This window comes from Calliopsis andreniformis, chromosome 6 (genome assembly GCF_051401765.1).
Source record: "Calliopsis andreniformis isolate RMS-2024a chromosome 6, iyCalAndr_principal, whole genome shotgun sequence".
NCBI classification, from domain to species: domain Eukaryota; kingdom Metazoa; phylum Arthropoda; class Insecta; order Hymenoptera; family Andrenidae; genus Calliopsis; species Calliopsis andreniformis.
In genome coordinates, this window is record NC_135067.1 from 13447430 (window position 1) to 13466777 (window position 19348).

General features: G+C 39.7%; 1 protein-coding gene across 1 annotated transcript in view; it reads right to left on the minus strand.

The window, feature by feature from the left end:
* Positions 1-19348, minus strand: part of LOC143181139 (uncharacterized) — an 82913-nt gene that overhangs the window by 11867 nt on the left and 51698 nt on the right. Inside the window, exon 3 of the mRNA XM_076381394.1 lies at positions 943-1263. Within this exon, the coding sequence (XP_076237509.1) occupies positions 943-1255 (313 nt within the window). The 5' untranslated portion in view covers positions 1256-1263. The remainder of the gene's footprint in view (positions 1-942; positions 1264-19348) is intronic.

Consider the following 19348-nt stretch of genomic DNA (forward strand, 5'->3'; position numbering starts at 1 on the left):
AGAAACGTTTCTTGGTTCGAAAGATACCCATCGAAATGATATTGCGGCCAAGCCAAATCGTTAGTCGGATTCGCGAAATTGCCGCCGTGAGTATATCTTTGGAAAAAACAGACCCTTCGACCTAACTGTACCGAGTTTCTAAGAAATTTGCTGAAGATCTGTCAGTTGAAAGCTGAAGATTTTGCTGTGAGAACTTTGTGACACGTTTTCACAATATACGTAGATGAGTCGATCAATTCTTTTGACGTGATTCATGCGTGAATTTTCAGCGATTTGAATTACTTTTTGATTATATTAAAAATTTTGTGACTTGTTTATGTTGACTGGAAAGTTCATGCTATACTCTTTTAGTATCATTTGAAACTTGAAAATCTGAAAATTTTTGAGGTAGGAGAACTTAAAATTTGCAATTTTAAAAATTTGAATATTTGAATATTTGAAAGTTTGAAAATTTGAAAATTTGAATATTTAAATATTTAAAAATCTTGAAACTCAGCATTACACTAGAGAAGCTCCCCTATTTACTTCACAGAACCATATCTATAATAAAGCAGTTACTTAAATCACAATTTTTCCAACTACTAATCATATCCCTATCACTTTTTTCACTCACCCCTATTCCTCTCTCTCAAAAATCATCGCCCACTTATTTTTCCTTTCAGAAACCCCGAAGCTCAACTAATTCTCCAATCACCCCAACTTCTCAAAAAGAAGAAACTCCGCTCACCACCTCAACCCTCAAAGAAGTGTTAATCTCCCAGTGACCGTTAAATCGAGCAAACTGAAAAAAGGCGAAGGGAAGCAAGTGAAATCAGGAGTCAAGTACCCGAATCTCAAGCACCCCGTCCATGGGAGCGTGCTCCAGTTTGAACGACTCTTTACCCACGAATTAATCGATCACCTGCCGGTTAATTGGCATGGACAGATTCGATCGCAAATTACCTCGCTGTTTCTCGGGCTCGTGTTCAACGATGAACGCAGGCACGGCTGTGACCATTTGATAATCGGCCTCGGCGACATCCTGCTCTTGCTCCTGCTTCGGGGCGAGCAGCGCCTGCATGGCGCTCGCGTCCCCGCAGCTCCTCCTGGTGTACTTTGTCCTCGAGACCCTCAGCAGGGCGGCTGGGCTGATACTCTGACAGTTGTCCCGCGGCGTCGACGTCCCCGGCGGCTCGTCCAGGGTCGTCGGGCTCGATAACGACAGAGCGACGTCGTCTGCGCTGTGGCGCCTCGACTTTGACAGCCGCTTGAACATTCTTCCACCTGGAATCAGACAGACCCCTAAAATATTAGTCATGTGGAAACTATCTTATTCTACTGGCTTATTCTACTTGCTTCGGATCTTGGATGCACACGATTTTAAAGAAAATAAAAACCTAAGTTGCACCTTGATCACAACAGTGTCAACAACTTACTAATGCGTCTTGACTTGTATCAATTTTTATTTTCACTTATTCACGTATTTATCGTTGGCTCATAGCATTGCCAACTGAATGAAAAACTTACAATATTAAATATTAAACTGTATGACTGTGAGTAACTTCAACTTTCCAAGGCGGGTTAAAATATATCTCACCATGTATAAAGAAACTAAGCAAAAGGTGCGACAGTTCTTAATCCATCTAACCCTAAAGAGTTAATGGAGATGGAATATGACACTTGATGATGGATCTCGAGTTAGATGCACATAATTTGATTCTGTATAGTCTCTTTAAATAGTTAGAATGAGAATTCCCTTCACTCTCAACGTTTTGCAATTTTACCAGTACTAATGCATAAAAAAAGGTACAGCACGAGTGTTTTTAATCTATCCGTGTGTTCCTTCACGTGTAATCAAAATTCGAAAGCACAATGCAGCCAAAAAACTTGACCCAGCAATTTAGCAAAATTGCAGCTGCAATTACAGCGAAGAGTACAGAGAAGAAACAGAAATTCCATACATCGCGTTATTATCTCGAAAGCAGCGGGACACAAACGGCCCGCCAGGTCCGCTGGCCACGGCTCGCCGCGGCTCTAAATACAGTCCGATTTTTGCCCCCATTCGATTTCAGCTAACGGTCACGTACATACGTCGTAGCCGTCGATTGCGGGTCAAATTCTTGCTGGGCACGGAATGCGTGCCGACGGGAGGAATCGGCGTGCTCGGCTGAAATTTAGCTCGCCTCTAAAAACCGATCGCGCAAAAACGCGAACGGAGAAGCCGTATTCGTTGCAACGTAGCTGCCGATGGATCTTCGATCCGCAAGTTTCCAAGTACGATTTACCGTTCAATCCCTCCCGACGGTCCACGCAGCCGATACTCCTGCGGCTTTTTGCGGTTCGAAAGGAGCATCGATGAACTCGACATAAATCACCGACCGAGCGGAGCCGCGGCGATGAAATCCATCCGAAAGAACAATAACGCGTCTGTCGTGTGCGTTCTACGTTCCACTGGATACGATATTCGATCAGGAGATCCGTGAAAAGAGATCCATACAGCACAGAGATGTCCTGAAAACGGCTTTAAAAGATCTAGTAAAGTCCTAAAAGTATCCAAAAGACGTCTCTGAGGCGTTCGATGTCACAAATCATTCTCTCTTTAGGATGTCTTAGAAGATATTCATGAGAAGTCTTAAAAACTTTTGGTCATCCAGTATTAATATTAATAATTACTTTAAAATATTAATATTTTATACAGTATTATAGAGATGTAGGATTTTTAAATTTAATTAGAGTTTCAAATGAAGACCAAAAATAAAAAAGTTTGGTTAAAAAATCAGCTACCTATTCGCACCCTTATTCATTTTAATGTCCATCGTTCGCTTCATAAATCCTCGGGTCTTCTTTTAAACAATCTCCTTAAAATAACAAGTATATTCTCTGCCATTTAATACATTCCTCTCGAAATGTTGGTCGATCAATTTCAACGACACCCGACTCATTCTTTCCCAGGCGAGCTACGAAAGCACTCGCCCTGAAACTGATCGTCTCAATATCTTCTTACTTAATCAGCGTAAAAAGAGATGCTCGCCGATTAAGGGGACGTCCATTTAACGGGACGACGCTGCCACGGAGGAGTCGAGAACTTCTTCCCCGATTATTTGCTTGTTCCGCGCCGCTCGTTTCTCTTCGCGATCCCGTGCACCCGTATAGGCCTCGTCATAAAGCTAAGAACGCAAGAACCTATTCAATGAACCGTGAAGGTCGTGTCGAATGCAACGACCCGAGCGCGAGACCGACACGCAGCCACGTCGATCGCAGAAATATTAATGTTTCGTCGTTGCACGCCACTCTAATTAGACTATCGTCGATGTGAGAATTGAAGGGGAACTCTGAGCTCGGTTGAGCGCACCTTTTCTCTGCGCCGTGCTCGTTCGTTCCACAGACGCTCCTTTCATTCAGACATCCAAGTCGAACGAGATTCGAATAGAACTTTCGATTATACCGATCTTCGGTGGAGCGATAACAAAGGACTGCTATCAGGAAACGAATGGGAGGGAAAAAAGAGGACAGTGCTTTTTCTCAACGACTTGGCACCGTTTCGCGTTTCCACGTTAAAAGTGCTTCCGTTTTGGAGCAAGAACCAGTCAACGCGATCGCTATAAATTGCAATTAACGGTGTAGAGAAAAAATATTGGGAAGAAGTTCTTGATCGGTCGCCGCATTCTTTGGCTATTGAACAGTTGCTATTATAAAGTTTTTATAATTACAAGTTTTAAGTTGGGAATTAAAGTTTCAAACTTTGAGAATTTGAATATTTCAACATTTAAATATTTAAGTATTTGAAATTTTGAATATTTGAATACCTAAAAATTTGAAAATTTGCAACGTTAACAATTTGAAAGTTTGAATATTTGAAAATTTCAAACTTGTAATACTTGAAAATTTTAATCTTCCTACACTGAAAAATCATAAGCAATGAAAGTATCATGTGTAGCACTACCCTGACCTGCAAATCCCAACTACCACTGGATATGTCTATAAGTACCTCATATCACCCAAACGAATGATAAGAGCAAACACCCCATCCTCACCGTCCTTCAACCAAAAAATTGATCTCAACCTTTCCACATGAAACTGCTCCACCACACCAACGTACTCCACAGAAAACTCTATTAAAGCACTATCGGGCGTTCCACGAACACCCTGTACATGCTTCACAAACTTATCGATATTAATAGCAACACCTCCACGGCAACCGTGGCGAAAACGAGCGAAAAACGGCGGTCAAGAACGCGATGCGAGGTCGCGGCCGAGCAGAACGTGTCCCATGTAACAGTGCCATTACGCCGATCGCGGGATATTATTTTCGAACGTCGGTAGCACTACCACGTGGAGAGCAATTAACTTCTCTCTCTCTCTCTCTCTCCCTCCACGTCCCTCCGCGGCGCTCGGCTACGAAGGCCGCTCGCTATTATTTATTTTCCCTGGCCAAGGTCCTCTGGTTCGTTCTTGGGCAACGCGCTACGCTGCCTCTGGAGGGTCTATGCACGCGAGGATCCAAGGGAGGTCGGAGCGCCAGCAAAGAAAGAGACGAACCAGAGACGTCTTCCTCGATGTGAATGTACCCTTTTCCGCTGCGCTCCCACGTCAATGTTTCGGCTATTTTTTCTCGAGACTCTCATTTTCCTCGTTTCTTTCCGTTTCACATTGCGGGAGGAAGAAGTATAGCGGGAGTTACGGAACACGCGTCGTTACTGGAGTATGTCAGCAGTCTGACTGAGACAGCCGCTTGGGCTGAATCTACTGTGGACGACTTCGAGGGCCTGCAGCGACGCGGAGCTTCTTCCACTGTCAGCTTTGATTGTGCTTTGCTGATTAGTGTCTTGTGGAGTTGCTATGCTTGTTATTTCTTCGTGAGATGCAGTAGACAAGGTTTATAATTATTAAACTTGTAAATATGAAGGATGTAAATACTGAGGTTCTTGAATAAATGAAGATACGTGACAAAATCGATGGTATTAAAAAGTTAGTCATCAGAATAACAAATTGATTATCATTAGTGAGTAAAAGTGTAATTTCCTGCAATTTTGCGTAATTTATTGCTAGTTAGTTATATAATTTAGTCAGTTTCCTTGAATTATGAATTTTTCTTAACCCTTAACTACCTATTAAAACTTACGTAACCACTATTAGCGATCTCATAGACCGCTAATGTTTATTGCGTTATTATTAACATAGAAGTCCCTCATTACGAACATAAAATAAAAAATGAAAATTAATTGTTCTTGTTTTGCATATCAATATCGAAGGAAGGGAAATAGATATAAATAATTAGTAGCAGTCTCACAGACCAACAATCATAGGTAAGAGTTCAAATCCCTATCATACTATTAATATTCAACTCTGTAAGTACCGCTAAGTCTCCAAATATTCTTCCTTCTTGTTTGAACAATAAGCCTTGCCATTTTGACTCAAAGTGTTGCTCCCTTTTAAACACCCTCACAGCAACACCAAAGTGTCTTCTGTCGCAGACTCGTTTGTAACCGCTCGTCTTTCGATGCGCTCAATTAGCCCGATGAGCGAGAAGAAAGCGAACGCCAGCCTTTTCCTCGTCTTCCTCTCGGCGTCTGTCTCGTCCTAGGTCGTTCCTTTCGTTTGCAGACGCGCAACGCTGTCCCGGGCGACGGCGAGCGTGCCGGTTTTGCTCGTAAATTAACCGTTTTGCAGTGAAAGTGGCCTGATTTTATCAACGAAATCGCCGGCCAGAAAGGGGTCCCTTTAACGAGACCAAGAGGAATTCGTCGGTGATTGCGGGAACGTCTCGTCCAGCGGTCCGTTCTCTTACGGTGTTGTCAATTACTTTATTCAATAGCTAACTAATGTAAAAGGAAACAGTTTTAGGTAACTGAAAGATATACGTGATTACAAGATGGATTTTACGTTTGAGTTTGTGTCTTAATTGAAATTTACAAAGTATAATTCTTACGTTTAGATAAAGAAGAGTAGATTACAGAAACCTCTACCTCAAGAAAACAAAAATCTAATAAAATACGAGACCATAATGTAAAATTGAGATTCCTAATTTGGAATATCAATTTCTCGAGAATAAAAATATCTGTCTTGTACTACTTTGCAGTAGAGCTACAGGCATACAGGGTGATCAGTTTATCTGGAAACACTCTGAGTGTTGGCAGCATTTACAATGCTAACAGCAATTACAATGAGTGCTAGTAATACTTAGAGGGTTTCTAGATAAACTGATCACCCTGAAAAGACTGCAGTATTATCGATTTGGAACTTCAGAATTTTGACATCACATGAAGTTTCAAGATCCCCCTAACATGACACGTTATTCCCATAATTTTGCCACCAGAGTTGTAGTCGAACTCGAAGGACAGTATGTGCAATATACGTCAGTGGTATGGAGAGAAAAAAGGAGCTGAAAAATGGCTTTGAAATTGGACTCTTGGAGACGAGAGACTGTTTTTCAATGCATGCGCCGTTGGCTCGCGAAATCGCCAAGACGAAGCACGCTAACGAAAGGGGATCGAAACCGACAGTTTGTTGGCGGTATCACGCGAGCGTGTTCATAATTGAAAAGCAGAAAAATGAAAATTGCAAGTGTGCCTGGCCATTACGGTAACCAGTCGAACGTTGGTCCCCTTCGAGGGTTTCTCTTTAAAGACCTGGCAACGGTTCAGCCCCGTGTGATCTTCTTAAAACATAATCTACATTGTGATCGATAATTTGTTCCTTAATGAAACGACGACGGGCCCCATCAGATAACACTCTTTTAACGAAGCGCAACATTCTAAGGGTTAATGAAATTTCTTCGTGACTTACAATGTATAAATCTCCAAATTCTTACACGTGAAGACTCCAGGGGAAAATACCAAACCAGTTTTATAAAAATGAGACTAATTTAGAACGTTCAAAGTTTGAAATCACTCTACTATAAACTTACGAAAATGTGACTTATCAAGTTCTTCCTCTGTAGTCTTTATATTCTAAACTATTAGCCACACGCTCCAGAAAAGGGGGTATTGATGTACCATTTAACAAATTTCATAACCTAATAAAAACCAAGAAAAGTTTGTACTATACACTTAGAATGCTCACTTCATAAGAAGTTCATCTGTCCACAACGATCATTGCATTGATTCAATGCCAGTCGATACCACAGTGAAACAGTAGCATTGAAAAAAACTCGACAGTCCTCGTTCGATGATGAATAAATCCAGTTCATAAGGTAGTTGGTACTCATTTTTCATCCGAACGCTAACAGGTTAGACGCGTCTCCCGCGAAGAAGACACGAGGCCTCTCTCCTCCCAGCCGCCAATTAACGTATATAAAAGATAATCGTGAGGACTCGTTAATTCGCGCGGAAACCACCTGTCGCTTGCCCCGAGTTGCGTTTCTTGCGCAGGATGCTGGTAAGACGTGTGACCAGTCCGCTTAAACGTGTATCGAAGGATCGCGACCACGGGGCCAGCAGCGGTCACGAAATCAATGTACCAGATCTTTGGCAGGGTGGACAGGTTGAGGACACTTCACCATGCCAGAACACGAGTGATGATTACATTGTAATTGCAGTCGACAGGCTCTTAGGTAGTGATGAGCTTCGAGATTTTGTAGTGTGTTCAACACTGTCTGAATAACGCAGATTTGTTAAGTTGGGTACTGGAAGCCTTGATTAATTTTGGAAAATTTTCAAGCTTCTGCATAGCTCCTCCTAGCAATAATAGCTTCAAATACAGAGGACTAATGGTTAATACAAAAACTATCTATGTATAATATCGTTACTAAGGGAAAATTGTCTTCCCATTCTCTAAACCCCCAACTGATTCCAAGTCACGATCTTATATCAAGAAAATACTGTATCCTAAAGCTGAAGAGTATACGGCGATAAACGTCAGAGAAATAACCAAGGTCCATGGCAAAGGGGAGTCCCTGCTGCTCAAACACCTGTCCTCGAGGACAAAAGGGTAATGAGGCTTTGCCTTTTGGATTCGCGTTAATCCAAATCTCTCATTGGCTCATCGCGAAAGCACGTTCCACGGAAGTTATTATGCGCAAGCCTTCGATTATAATTTTTCACTGATTAGCTGGCCGACTCTGCAGAGATACCGCTAACACGTATTCGTTTCTACCATTATCAAGAGCATCTATTCTCCTTTCGGCTAGGCCTTTCAGAGGCCGCGGATCAGCCTGATGAAAGGATAAACCGAATTGGCTGGTTTCGTTAAATATTACACGCGGCACGTACCGCCGAGAAGGAACGGAATTAACGGCTGGGAATGATGAATGATAGGACGAACGCGTTGTGAAACGGAAAATTAAAATTTCTTAATGACGGGCCTCTTTTCTCTTCCTGCTGGCGATGATTGGGATACTGTTGCGATAGAATCGAATTGCTCGGCCATTACAAAGACGATTTACCTAGTTTGAAGGAAATAGCGTTTTAACACGAATTATACTACTTTAGAGAAATTTATGTCCCCTTGATGGCAATAGATTCTATCGGTTCCGATTTCAATGCTTCTTTTTAAGATTCGTGTCCAGGAGGTTGTTAACTGGGCTTTCTTTAGTACAGTGGTAGAAGTCGAAAATAAAACACTAGTCTAGCCTTTAAGCCTTTTATAGGTCGCTATCTCTGTAAAATATGACGTTAATAAAATGTTCGAAAAGTGGTTGTTAATCACAGCAATGAAACGATTTCTTTTTTGAATAACGCGTCGGGGAACGAAAGTCGGTTTCACATTCTATTAATTAACGTCTTGGTTTTGCTTGATTTGTTTGCTATAAAAGCAAGTGGTATTGATTGAAACTTTCGAAAAGTTCGTGAAAGTATTGGTTCATTAACTAGGGAAGCATTTAATCAAAAGGAAACCATAAATAATAGTAGTTAGGTAGCAGCTAATTATTGGCTGCTCAATGAATTCTGTTTCTCTAAATAAAAACATTCAAGTGCTACTTCATTCACAAAATGAACAATAATTTTTCTTCTTTTTAAACGTTTGAGTACCTCATTATGAAAAACATTGGAGCAAAAAGGCTGATGCGATTCAAGTATGCAAAACTGTTATAACTTTACTTGATTTTATTAGAAATAATAATTCATACTAAGGTCAGAATTATGAAATCAAATTATGCATAATATGCAAAACGACGCAAGCTACAAGCAAGAAATTATTACAACACTAGAATGTAACCCATAACAACTACTCACTTTCATTTTCAAGAACAAAAGCATACCTAATACTTCACACTTTACGAATACCTACAATTTCACAAAATTCTAGTCATTAAAATGCACCATTAATAACATACCTACAATGAACATAATATTAATGACTCTCACTGCAATCATTAATACCTACCACTTGCATTACCACTTGCAAACATTAATTCACAATAATCCTGGAGCAAAATTCATTCATTAAGAATCCTACAAATATGTTCACCATAATCGCGAGAACGCTTTCCCGATTAGCGCTTAGTTCACACCAGAGATACTCTGGTCGATACGTCATCCCAAGATCGAGTTATACCGAACCGTGGCAGCCTCGAGTTTCCAATTAATTAAGGCGGACCAATAAAGCCGCGCGATCGGGAGATATCGGCGCGCGAACGATTAAAATGCATTAACTTTCAGGCCCGAAAGAAAGGAGCACGCCGCGCACGGCCGAGTAAGCAAACTTACGATACGTGAACGCGTACTACGCCCGAGGCTGGAGAAAGTCCTCGCAGTCGCATGCAGGAACTGCACACGCTCGCGTGTATGCACCTTTGCACCGACGTGCAGGGATATTGCACGGTTTCACGTAATGCACGTGCCGCGAGCCTTGAACGCGGAAAACCACGATATCTCGCTGTCAACCGAGGAGAGACATCGATTGATTCACCCGACAGCTTGGGAACTTTTGCATCTTATGGCGGAACCTCGATCGATCGTTCTGAGGTCGAACTTGAAAGTCTAGTGGTCTTTTAAGGTTTCATTTTTGAGGTTTCGTTAAGTTTTTATTGAATGATGGTCTTAATAAAACTAAATATTGGTATTGTTAGTGTACTGATTGTGAGTAATCAGAGCATTGAATGAGAGGGAATAGAGATCATCAAGATCTGGTTAATCGAGGTTTTGCTCTGTGCAGCTTTATCTTAGTTTGCTATCTTAATTTGATTTAAGTGGATTTTATGTTCGTCGATATTTGAGACGTAGTTAAATGAATGTTTAATTATTAATGTACGATGGAATACTTGCGCAGAGGCAGTTTTTTGTTATGGTAAAGTATAGAGAATAGTGAGATTTTTTTTTATATGAGGAGTTGCAAAAACTTTGTTGGTGATAATGTTAAAGAAATATTATTTCTATTTTTAGAGAATGCCTGGTAAAAGACAATGTGCTAAGATGTTATCAAAGCAGTCAAAGTGTGAACAAATTTTACCATTTCATCGTAAACACGCTAAGTTAATTTACAATTCTAGAACTGAATTAGCAAACAGATAAAATCTTGTTTTGGAGTAACAGGATTTCATTAATAATGAAAAGAATTTTATACGTATTTCAGCTACCATAGTGTTTACAAATAATTCCTGCGATAGAAGTATTTCTTTTTTCAAAGAATTAAATTGTCCTTATGATACTAGTCAAGCTAATATACTTAATAATACTTTATTGAATCGATGCATACTCCATACATACAAAATTGTATACTTCTAGGCAACCAGAGAAATTCATCAATAATCCTACAATAAAAAATCTACCATACCCTTCTCACATTCGAAAATTTCACCTGCCTTCGAGTCGCCTGAATAGCAACGATGAAACAGATACCGATATCTAGCCACGATCCAAGTCGTGTGGGATTTCTAAACAGGGGAGAAATCTTCTGTCGCGGAAGCTCGCTCGTTCCTTTCCATTCCGATGCAGCGGCATAAACTACGCCAAAATTTCTCTTGTCTCGAATTGCCGCAATAATAATGATAATCAAAGATACGCGAATATCCCATATGGCTGACCACAACTCGAGGTTTCTAAACACCAGAGAAATCTCAGATTTTATCGCGAAAATTCGGTCCCTTATTCTTGGAAAATGTTCAGAGGAATATCACTGAACTTTCATCTTACTCTCATTTTTGTGCAATATGGTGCGAATCATATGATTTTCTTTCTTGATCAAGAAGCAAACTGCTATAATTTCCAGGGAACAGTGCTTCTACTAATATTCTCCAACGGGTCACTAGAAATCAGTTACATGTGCTTCTAATAACTGGTTACACAATATCGTGAAAAGCTGACTACTAAAATAACCAATCTTAGATAATCAATTTCAATACCAGATTAGACAAGTTTGCATCGATTTTAGGTAATCGAACTTTCTATTTAAAGATTGATGGAAATAGTTCCTAGGAAGGTAAATGATATTCTCCTCGTGAGCTGTATATCACGAATTTCTCTTGTTCTGAGTAAAATACAGCTTTGATGGAATAGCTGATTGAACTTGAAGCGAAAGATAGTCGTTAATTAGATTTAATAGATTGGTTTGTTTTCGTTCGTACAGGAAGAAGTTTCGAAGGTATCGAAGCAGTCAGGTGATTCTTGAGTGAAATACGTACTCGCTAAACATGGCAAGTGAAGAATTTCTATTCTCACTTTCTTTCCCTTTAGGAGATCAACTGATACGCTTTTTGCTGGAGACATATATGGTATAGTGATAGATTACCAGTTTCAAATTACTATCTATTAGAAGAATTATTTTAGGTCCTGTGGTGAGAGAGTAGGGCGATGCATTTGATTGTTTCGAGAGTAAAATATTTGAGAGGACTATGAGAGTAGTGGACTAATGACACAACTCAAAAGGGTTGGTATTATAACATGAGAAATAGACAGAAAATACAAAATAAAATTTTGGGATGAATTTTTACACAGAAGCAGACTAACGAAGCTTTATTTTCTAATCCTGCAAATAGAAGTTTTGCATGTATTTATAATACCTATAGATTGCTTTTGCAAATACAACCCTTTTTAGACAACTGTATTAAATCTTCCCCGCTGCATAGATTCTTAAAATAAATTTTCTCAAAATCAAAGTGTCTTAAAAATAATTATTCTATAATGTTTAGAAGCATACATCACGATTTATAATGCACCATATAATTACAGATCACGATTTAATTCAGCTTAATTTAATTTCATCCTATTCTCCGCCTCTAAATAAATATTTTCCTTCGCCTACTCCTGCATCGCAGTCGACAACTTAACAGTAAATCCTGCCAACGACTTTCATTAAAAACGACGATGACGCTATCAGATACTAATCATGCGTAACAGGTCCACCTCCAAGAGACTAATAATCCACGCAAGAACGGACTCGGTAAATATGCGGTGAAAAAAATTCAACGTTCGCGCGCGACAGGCATGTATTTGCAGCCATTATTTTTCCAGAGAGGTGACGTGTGCCAGACACGTTCTTCATCCTTCCCTTTCACTGTCTATAAATCTCCTGAATTCGCGTACGACTCTGCGTAAAATTGCAGAAAGAGGAAGTATTCGACCTTGCGTTCCTGACTGCTTCTTTTTACTTTAATAACTTAGTGTGTTTTTCGATCATACCGAGACATTTACTTCCGCGAATTTTCTTGCGTGTCGGGGGGAACGAATTTGAACGAGCTGAAGCGTTCAGAGTAATTAGCAAAATCCAAAGGATTACATTTCCAAAGAGCTCTGATGAAAGTTCACGATATACATGAGCAATTGATAATTTTATAACGGTGGCAAATAAACGTCAATTATCGTAAATGTTAATTGTGAAATTAATACCCTCGTAGACACTAATGACATTTAGAATTATTCTCCACGAAAGATAGAAGTACGAATGTCTTATGTAAGTGCAAACCACATTCATTACTATCATAGTAAATCATAGAATTATGAATTAAGATTTCTAGTATCTGATCGACGATGTTTCTTAATATTTCTGTTTAATATTTGTTTTTGAAAAGATAACCACCGCGAATGCCTTTTTACATACAATTACTCGTTAACACGAATTCCGCGCCGTTGAGAAATGAAACGCCTTTGGTCGTGCTGCTTCTAATCACTTCTCGCTTCAGGAACTCATTCTTACGGTTATCCGATTACTTTTAACATTTCCATTGTACTTTTTGGTTTATTCAAAGCAGATACAAAAATGTAATAAATATCTCTGCAAATTAATCCTTCTCAAGCAAACATTATCGTACATCACTAATAGGAATTACTTTAACATCATTGCATTACTACTCTCGCTAATAATAGAGAAGAAACATTTAGTTACTGCTGTGAGAAAATTGGATTGCAAACTCAGGTTGATGAATGCACGCGTAAATCCTGTGACTATAATTTACAATCCTATAAGACAAAATTTGATAACGATTACGTGACTGGATTATCAATTTTGAACGCCTCGTGCAACAGAAGACACTCAAGCTTTTCCGTACAATGTTGCGCATTATCGCAATTACGGGACTGGCGAACATGTTGCGCGCCTCAAAAATTTGATTAACGGTACACAGCTGAGTATCGTCTGTCGCGCAATCTCGGGGTATAAATACTCCCCCTAAAATACTGTTGCCCTTTCGCCATAAAGTGTTTCCACCTTTTACCTTTGACGCGCGTTTCCCTCGGAAAACAACGCGAGCGATCCGATCGCGTCGCAATTCGCACGTGAGCGTTCAATGGATACGTCGATGCAGGTATGCGCATTGTGGGCCGAGATTCAGTCGCATTCCTCGTCTAACCGGTAATTTCAACGCTCAACGATTGATAGAATGCGACAGATGTAATTTACTGTGAGTCGATCGTGCATCGACTGGTGTTTTCCCCACCCACGTTCACGAAAAATCCACCCTTTGAGTTGCACGCGCGCCGTCGCCTACACGCCACTTCCGGTGACCTTTGGGTGGAGCGATCCTGTGTAATTCGATCGTTGCACTTGGAGGAAGAGTTTTTGATAAGAGAAATTATGGAGGCAGAAAGTCCTTGTTTGAAATTTTTAGCTGGTATTTAGTATGCTTATTTATAACTATTTTTAGATGTCAGTGTTCTTGATGAAAAATTCTTGTCTGAGTTTTGTATATGGTTATGAAATAGTGTTGAAATGTTTGGGAAATAGAAGTTGATGTTTGACTTCCTGGATTTTGGAATGTTCAACAGTCGATTGTTGAACAGTGATTTAGAAATGTGTAATGAAGGTAGTACTTAATAAGAGATCTGTGATCTAGAATTATTATCAATTAGTATTGATAGGATTTTATAGAGATTTCTATAGACAGAACATCAAAATTTTCTAAAAGTAAAATAAAATAGAAAAGTTCCTTGTCATTTTATAATCTAAGTATTCTTTTTTTAAATATTACCGATTAAAATATGAAAAGTTGAATTCCTGTGACTGCCATCCAAACATCAGTAACACATGCACTCGCATTATGAAAGACAGCAGTGGGTATAAATATGAAAACTATAGTTAATTTATAATGGAAATTTTATTGGCATCTGATTCAAAGTTAAGCATTAAAATGCAATAAGATAACGATTAATATAGTACATAAATTAAACAACTCATGAAATTATATTCACTAATATACACTAATATTCACTAATAGTCACTATTGCACTCCTTGAACAACACGACCTGTCCCCTAGATCCTTCCTCTGTCACTGTCAAAATCGTACTGACCTCAACAGGCTCTCTTCGACCTTAGAAGGTTATCGATCTGGGTCTCGACACTTAGGGTACACAAAAACTATAAGGCAGATCATTGGTAGCAGTGGAAGGGGGGGATTAATCACAACAGTAGCTAGACGCCATGCGCCAGGTGCATGTACTATGCATCCAAGTGGAAGTTCCCTACCTCTAGCCAAATTTCAGACATGGTTTGTTTAACTCTTGTGCACGATCCAACTAACTGTCACGTACATGTGTAATTCAGTACATTTACTTCATCTAAATAAGCTATTCTTTACCTCAGAAAACTTCAATAAATTAGTACAAATTACTACTGGTACTAAAACAAATTGTACTCTCAATGCAGTGTCAGGTAATAAATACACTATCTGAGACTATTATCAAGTGCTATTGAGTACTCTTAAACAGCGTATTCACTCTCTGATACTGCATTGAGAGTAACTGAGAGACACTGTCTGAAATAGATTCACTATCTGAGAGTACTCTTAAGAGCAACTCGCCTCAAATGCACCCTCATGGACTCGTGTCTCCTTGAACCCTTATTTCTAACTGAAAAAGTTCTTCCAATGCCCTTTCCTCTTTCTAAAACTACCAATTCTATATTCCAGACACCAATCAATACCTGCACTCAAATTTTTCAAAAATATAACACAAGTCATCCTACCTTACAACCACAGATATACATTTCCTTTCTATGAACTCTGATGCCCACCGCCAAAGAGAAAATCGCCTGTCAAAGTGCCAAAATACTTCTCCCCTGTTCCCAATCCCACCTGCAATTGACCCCAAAGAGCCACCAGCTACTAGAACCTTATCGACAGCCACGCAACAATAGACAATTTTGGTCCGATTCGCGAGTGCCCGCGTGCCAGGTAACACGAGACCTTCGTGTCCGCGATGTTTTTACACGCGTGCAACATTGTGGTCGATACGTACCGCGCGAACGAGCCAGCGGATCCCCTGGACACGTTATTACACAGGTAATACACCTGTTACCATATGCGCCGTTGCGTAAGCCTCTTCGGAGGCGAACCCTCGGCGCAAACTGGCCGCAAGAATTCCGAGTACTTTCACTCCTCGCCGTGGTTGAGGAGGTGTCGCGATATATACGCGGCCGCGCCGCGATCGGTAGAAGGAGAAACATTTGTTGCATACCTTGAAGCTGGCGCGTCGGTTAGCCAGCAAAATTAAGGTGAAATTAATCCTGGAAAAATTACGGTTCGGTGCACGATCAATGGGAGCACCATTCGCGCGAACGAGCGTGCACGCACACTGCCAATTACATGTATCGCATCCATTAACGCGAGTGCATTTGTTGGGCAATTTAGAAATTATCAGGCAAGTGGAGAACTTAAATGGAGACACGCGGCTTGATTTACGCTGCGATGTACTCGATATGCGTTCGCTTGTAATACTGGCTAGGTTCGATACGTGATTCTCTTTATGGAGTTTTGCTGTTGAAATGTATTAGTTTCGTTGGGGACATTATTAACTTGTTTTAATGGAAAATTGCTTTCAAATGTGTATAGAATGGAATACTGTTTTTGTAAATGTTTGAGACCTGTTGTTTGGAGACTTTGATAGTAGGTAGGGTTGAATAAATAATTACTTTTTGGGGTTATTTGAATAGGAAGTATGTCGGGATAAAGAGCAATAATTAAGCCTTTGTGGATTGTAGAAATAAGTTTTGTATATCACGAATGAACCCAGTAGCCGATAAATATCGCGTCCAAGCATTGAAAGTAAAACAATTCGCGTTAAGGTTCAGAATAGACTCTGGCCCGGAGTTGGTGCAAAAGGAAAAGAGATAAATGGGGTATTTATTGACGCAAGCTATGGTATCTCGCGACGTAAGTGGGTGAATAACGCAATGGAAGAAAAAAATGGAAATAAAGGATCTATGGATGACGTGAAACTGAATTGTATGACTAATCTGGGTCTTATTGCCAATGATTTAAGCGCAGAATTGTTAAGCAATTCGGCTGTGTACAGGATCAATTAAAAGTTTGATAGAGAATTCCTTATTCGACACAAAGGAACGAGTATATTACAAAAGATATGTTTTAATTTCCTGTCTGCATTCAGATTAGCTTCTGTTAATGAAGAGAGATTAATTCTTGAATGAACAATGTACGTACTTTTTTAAACAAAAGATAGCAGTGTTTATTTTTTACCCACTTCCTTCTAGTTCATTCAAATTGATATTACTTTTGTAAATTGAATCTTGAGGGAGGAGGGTTAATCTCTGTACCTCAGAGCCAGATTGACCCAAGCCCATTTTTTTCAAAATTAACTTTCTTACAGGATCTTATTAAAATAATACGCATATGCATTTGTTTTTCAGCTCACCTGAAAATTAACAAAAAAGAACTTGAGTCACTTTGGCTCTCAGGTACAGAATTAGTAATCGACTTGATATTAACCCAGTTCCTCCGATTCTATAATTTGCAGTATTACCTCCCTGAATCAAATTCACCCCGGAAGGAATTCTCTTAGGCCACTTCGCAGAACAGCGAGGTAAATCAATTCGCAATTGCAGTTCGAACGTACGAAACAATTTCGAGGCGTGTGTGGCTACCACGCTTTCGTTTGCATTACCATTCCTCCACAGTTACGCCTTCATTATTTCGACTGAAAAAGTTACCAGGGGCTCCGCATTCTAGTACACCAGCCCCCCTCGGCTCCATGTTTCCCCTATTGAACATGACATAACGTGCAACGAAGTTTCTTCAGCTTTCCCCGACCCTCGTCAAAACCTGGTACATCTATAATTTCAAATATTACACGGCGTGCAATTCGAAGTGCAGATGTGCCCGTTCGAGTGACTATTTACATAATATCTTCCCTTCGCTATACGTTGCCCATAGACTTGTGAACGCTAACACCTACAACCTCCACCTGTCATTACCTCCAAAACTGATTTTAGAAAGGAGCCTCGATCCCGCCGCGTTCCAGGGAGAAAGGGGAATCTAGCTGGTGAAGTCGTACAATTTTTACAGCAATTCACCTCTCACCGGGTCGCTGGGACTCGAGGCTAATCCTGAAATCTTGTTATCGCCTCTTTAAATATGCAAAGAGACAGGTCGGCTATTCTGTCGTAATCGATTCGCCAGCATTCGATGATCTTCTGAAGATACCATGCACTTTTTTTTAAAAAAGGTAACACGTCTCTTTTATTCGCGTTAATATGGAATCTTTTTAAAATTTGAACATGAAAAGGTTAATTTTTTGGAAACGATACGGACAGATAAGATTAAGAAGAAGAGTAAAGCAATCTTTTTCAAGATTCTTGATACAAAAGTCTTGCAAACCTTATGTGGTTAATAACACTGTAATTATTGCGAATTATACTTACAGAATATTATAGTTTTTATTTGCAAAGATAAGGATAATATTTTATGTAAACACAAAAAAGACTTTAACTCAATTTGCAGCTTCACTCGTTTCTTGTTGCATCTAATTAGACGTCAAGATCGTTCAGCTCCCGAATTAATTGGTTCGACAACGTGATCCTGCAACGATAAGAAGCCAAGTACACAAGCTTACACATAATATTTGAAGAAGTAACCAATTTCCTCGTTTATTCTTATACTGCATGCATAATTAAAGTTTCCCGCTTGCTAAGCCAATGACCCATGTTTCGACGTGACATGAATTATTAAACCTCGCCCAAATTCTACTGCGCGACCAATGCATGAATTTTCATTAAGAAGAATACAGAATCCAACTCTAATAGTAATGTATATTAGAATTTACACTGTTTCTCGATTAAAAATCAACCCTCCTAAAGGAATCCAAAAATTTTCGGTTCACTCGTGCATGCTGGCTATTCGACTGTGAATCGAATTGGCATTGCAAGTTGCAACACAACGATTTTCCTTTCGCCTGAATTACGCACGCAGCTGACTACCAGAAAACTACTCGCACACAGTGGATGCTCGGTGCGTTCGAACCGCGAGTTATGGGACCTTTTTTACCCAGCACTTACACGGTAATAAACTTCTGAATCATACATACAGGCACGTGCCTTTACTTTCGCGCATTAAAACGCTGGATATTGCATCGACTTAATCGACTTCAGACTAATTACGACGAATTTCGCAACGATCCAGTCGGTAGTAAAATTGTTCGACATTATTGAGTGGTATTTTTAAAACAACCTCGGGGAACAGTAGACGTACCTTTTATAAATAGTTTGGGGTGGATTATGGGATTTCTACTGAGTAGCTGTTAAGGTGGCGATATAATTCGTTTCAGTCTTTTCTAGCGCCACGATAAATTGATAGCAGTAATATTGTAGACAACTGAAATTATTGGGCTTAATAAGTAGAGTTGGTCGATAAATGTACTGTCGTTCTCTTTTACGATGTTGGCAGTATTGCAGAGAAAGTTAGCGAAAATCAAATGAAGCAAAGATAGAGTAATGATCTTGCTTATTACTGTTTGCAATCTGTTACCTACAAAGTGCCATTTATTAGAAGACTCTAAACATTAAAATTAGTTTTGTAATACGAGACACTAATGACTACAGAAACTTGAAATGCGTAATCTCTCTCGTATTCACATTTCGTACAACAGAATTCATTTCGTTGCTTGCAATTAAACACACTTAATTATTCAGAACGCGATCCTCTGCAATCAATAGCATCCACCTTCCATTTAAATCTCGTAATTCGATTCAATTGTCTGGGACATCTGT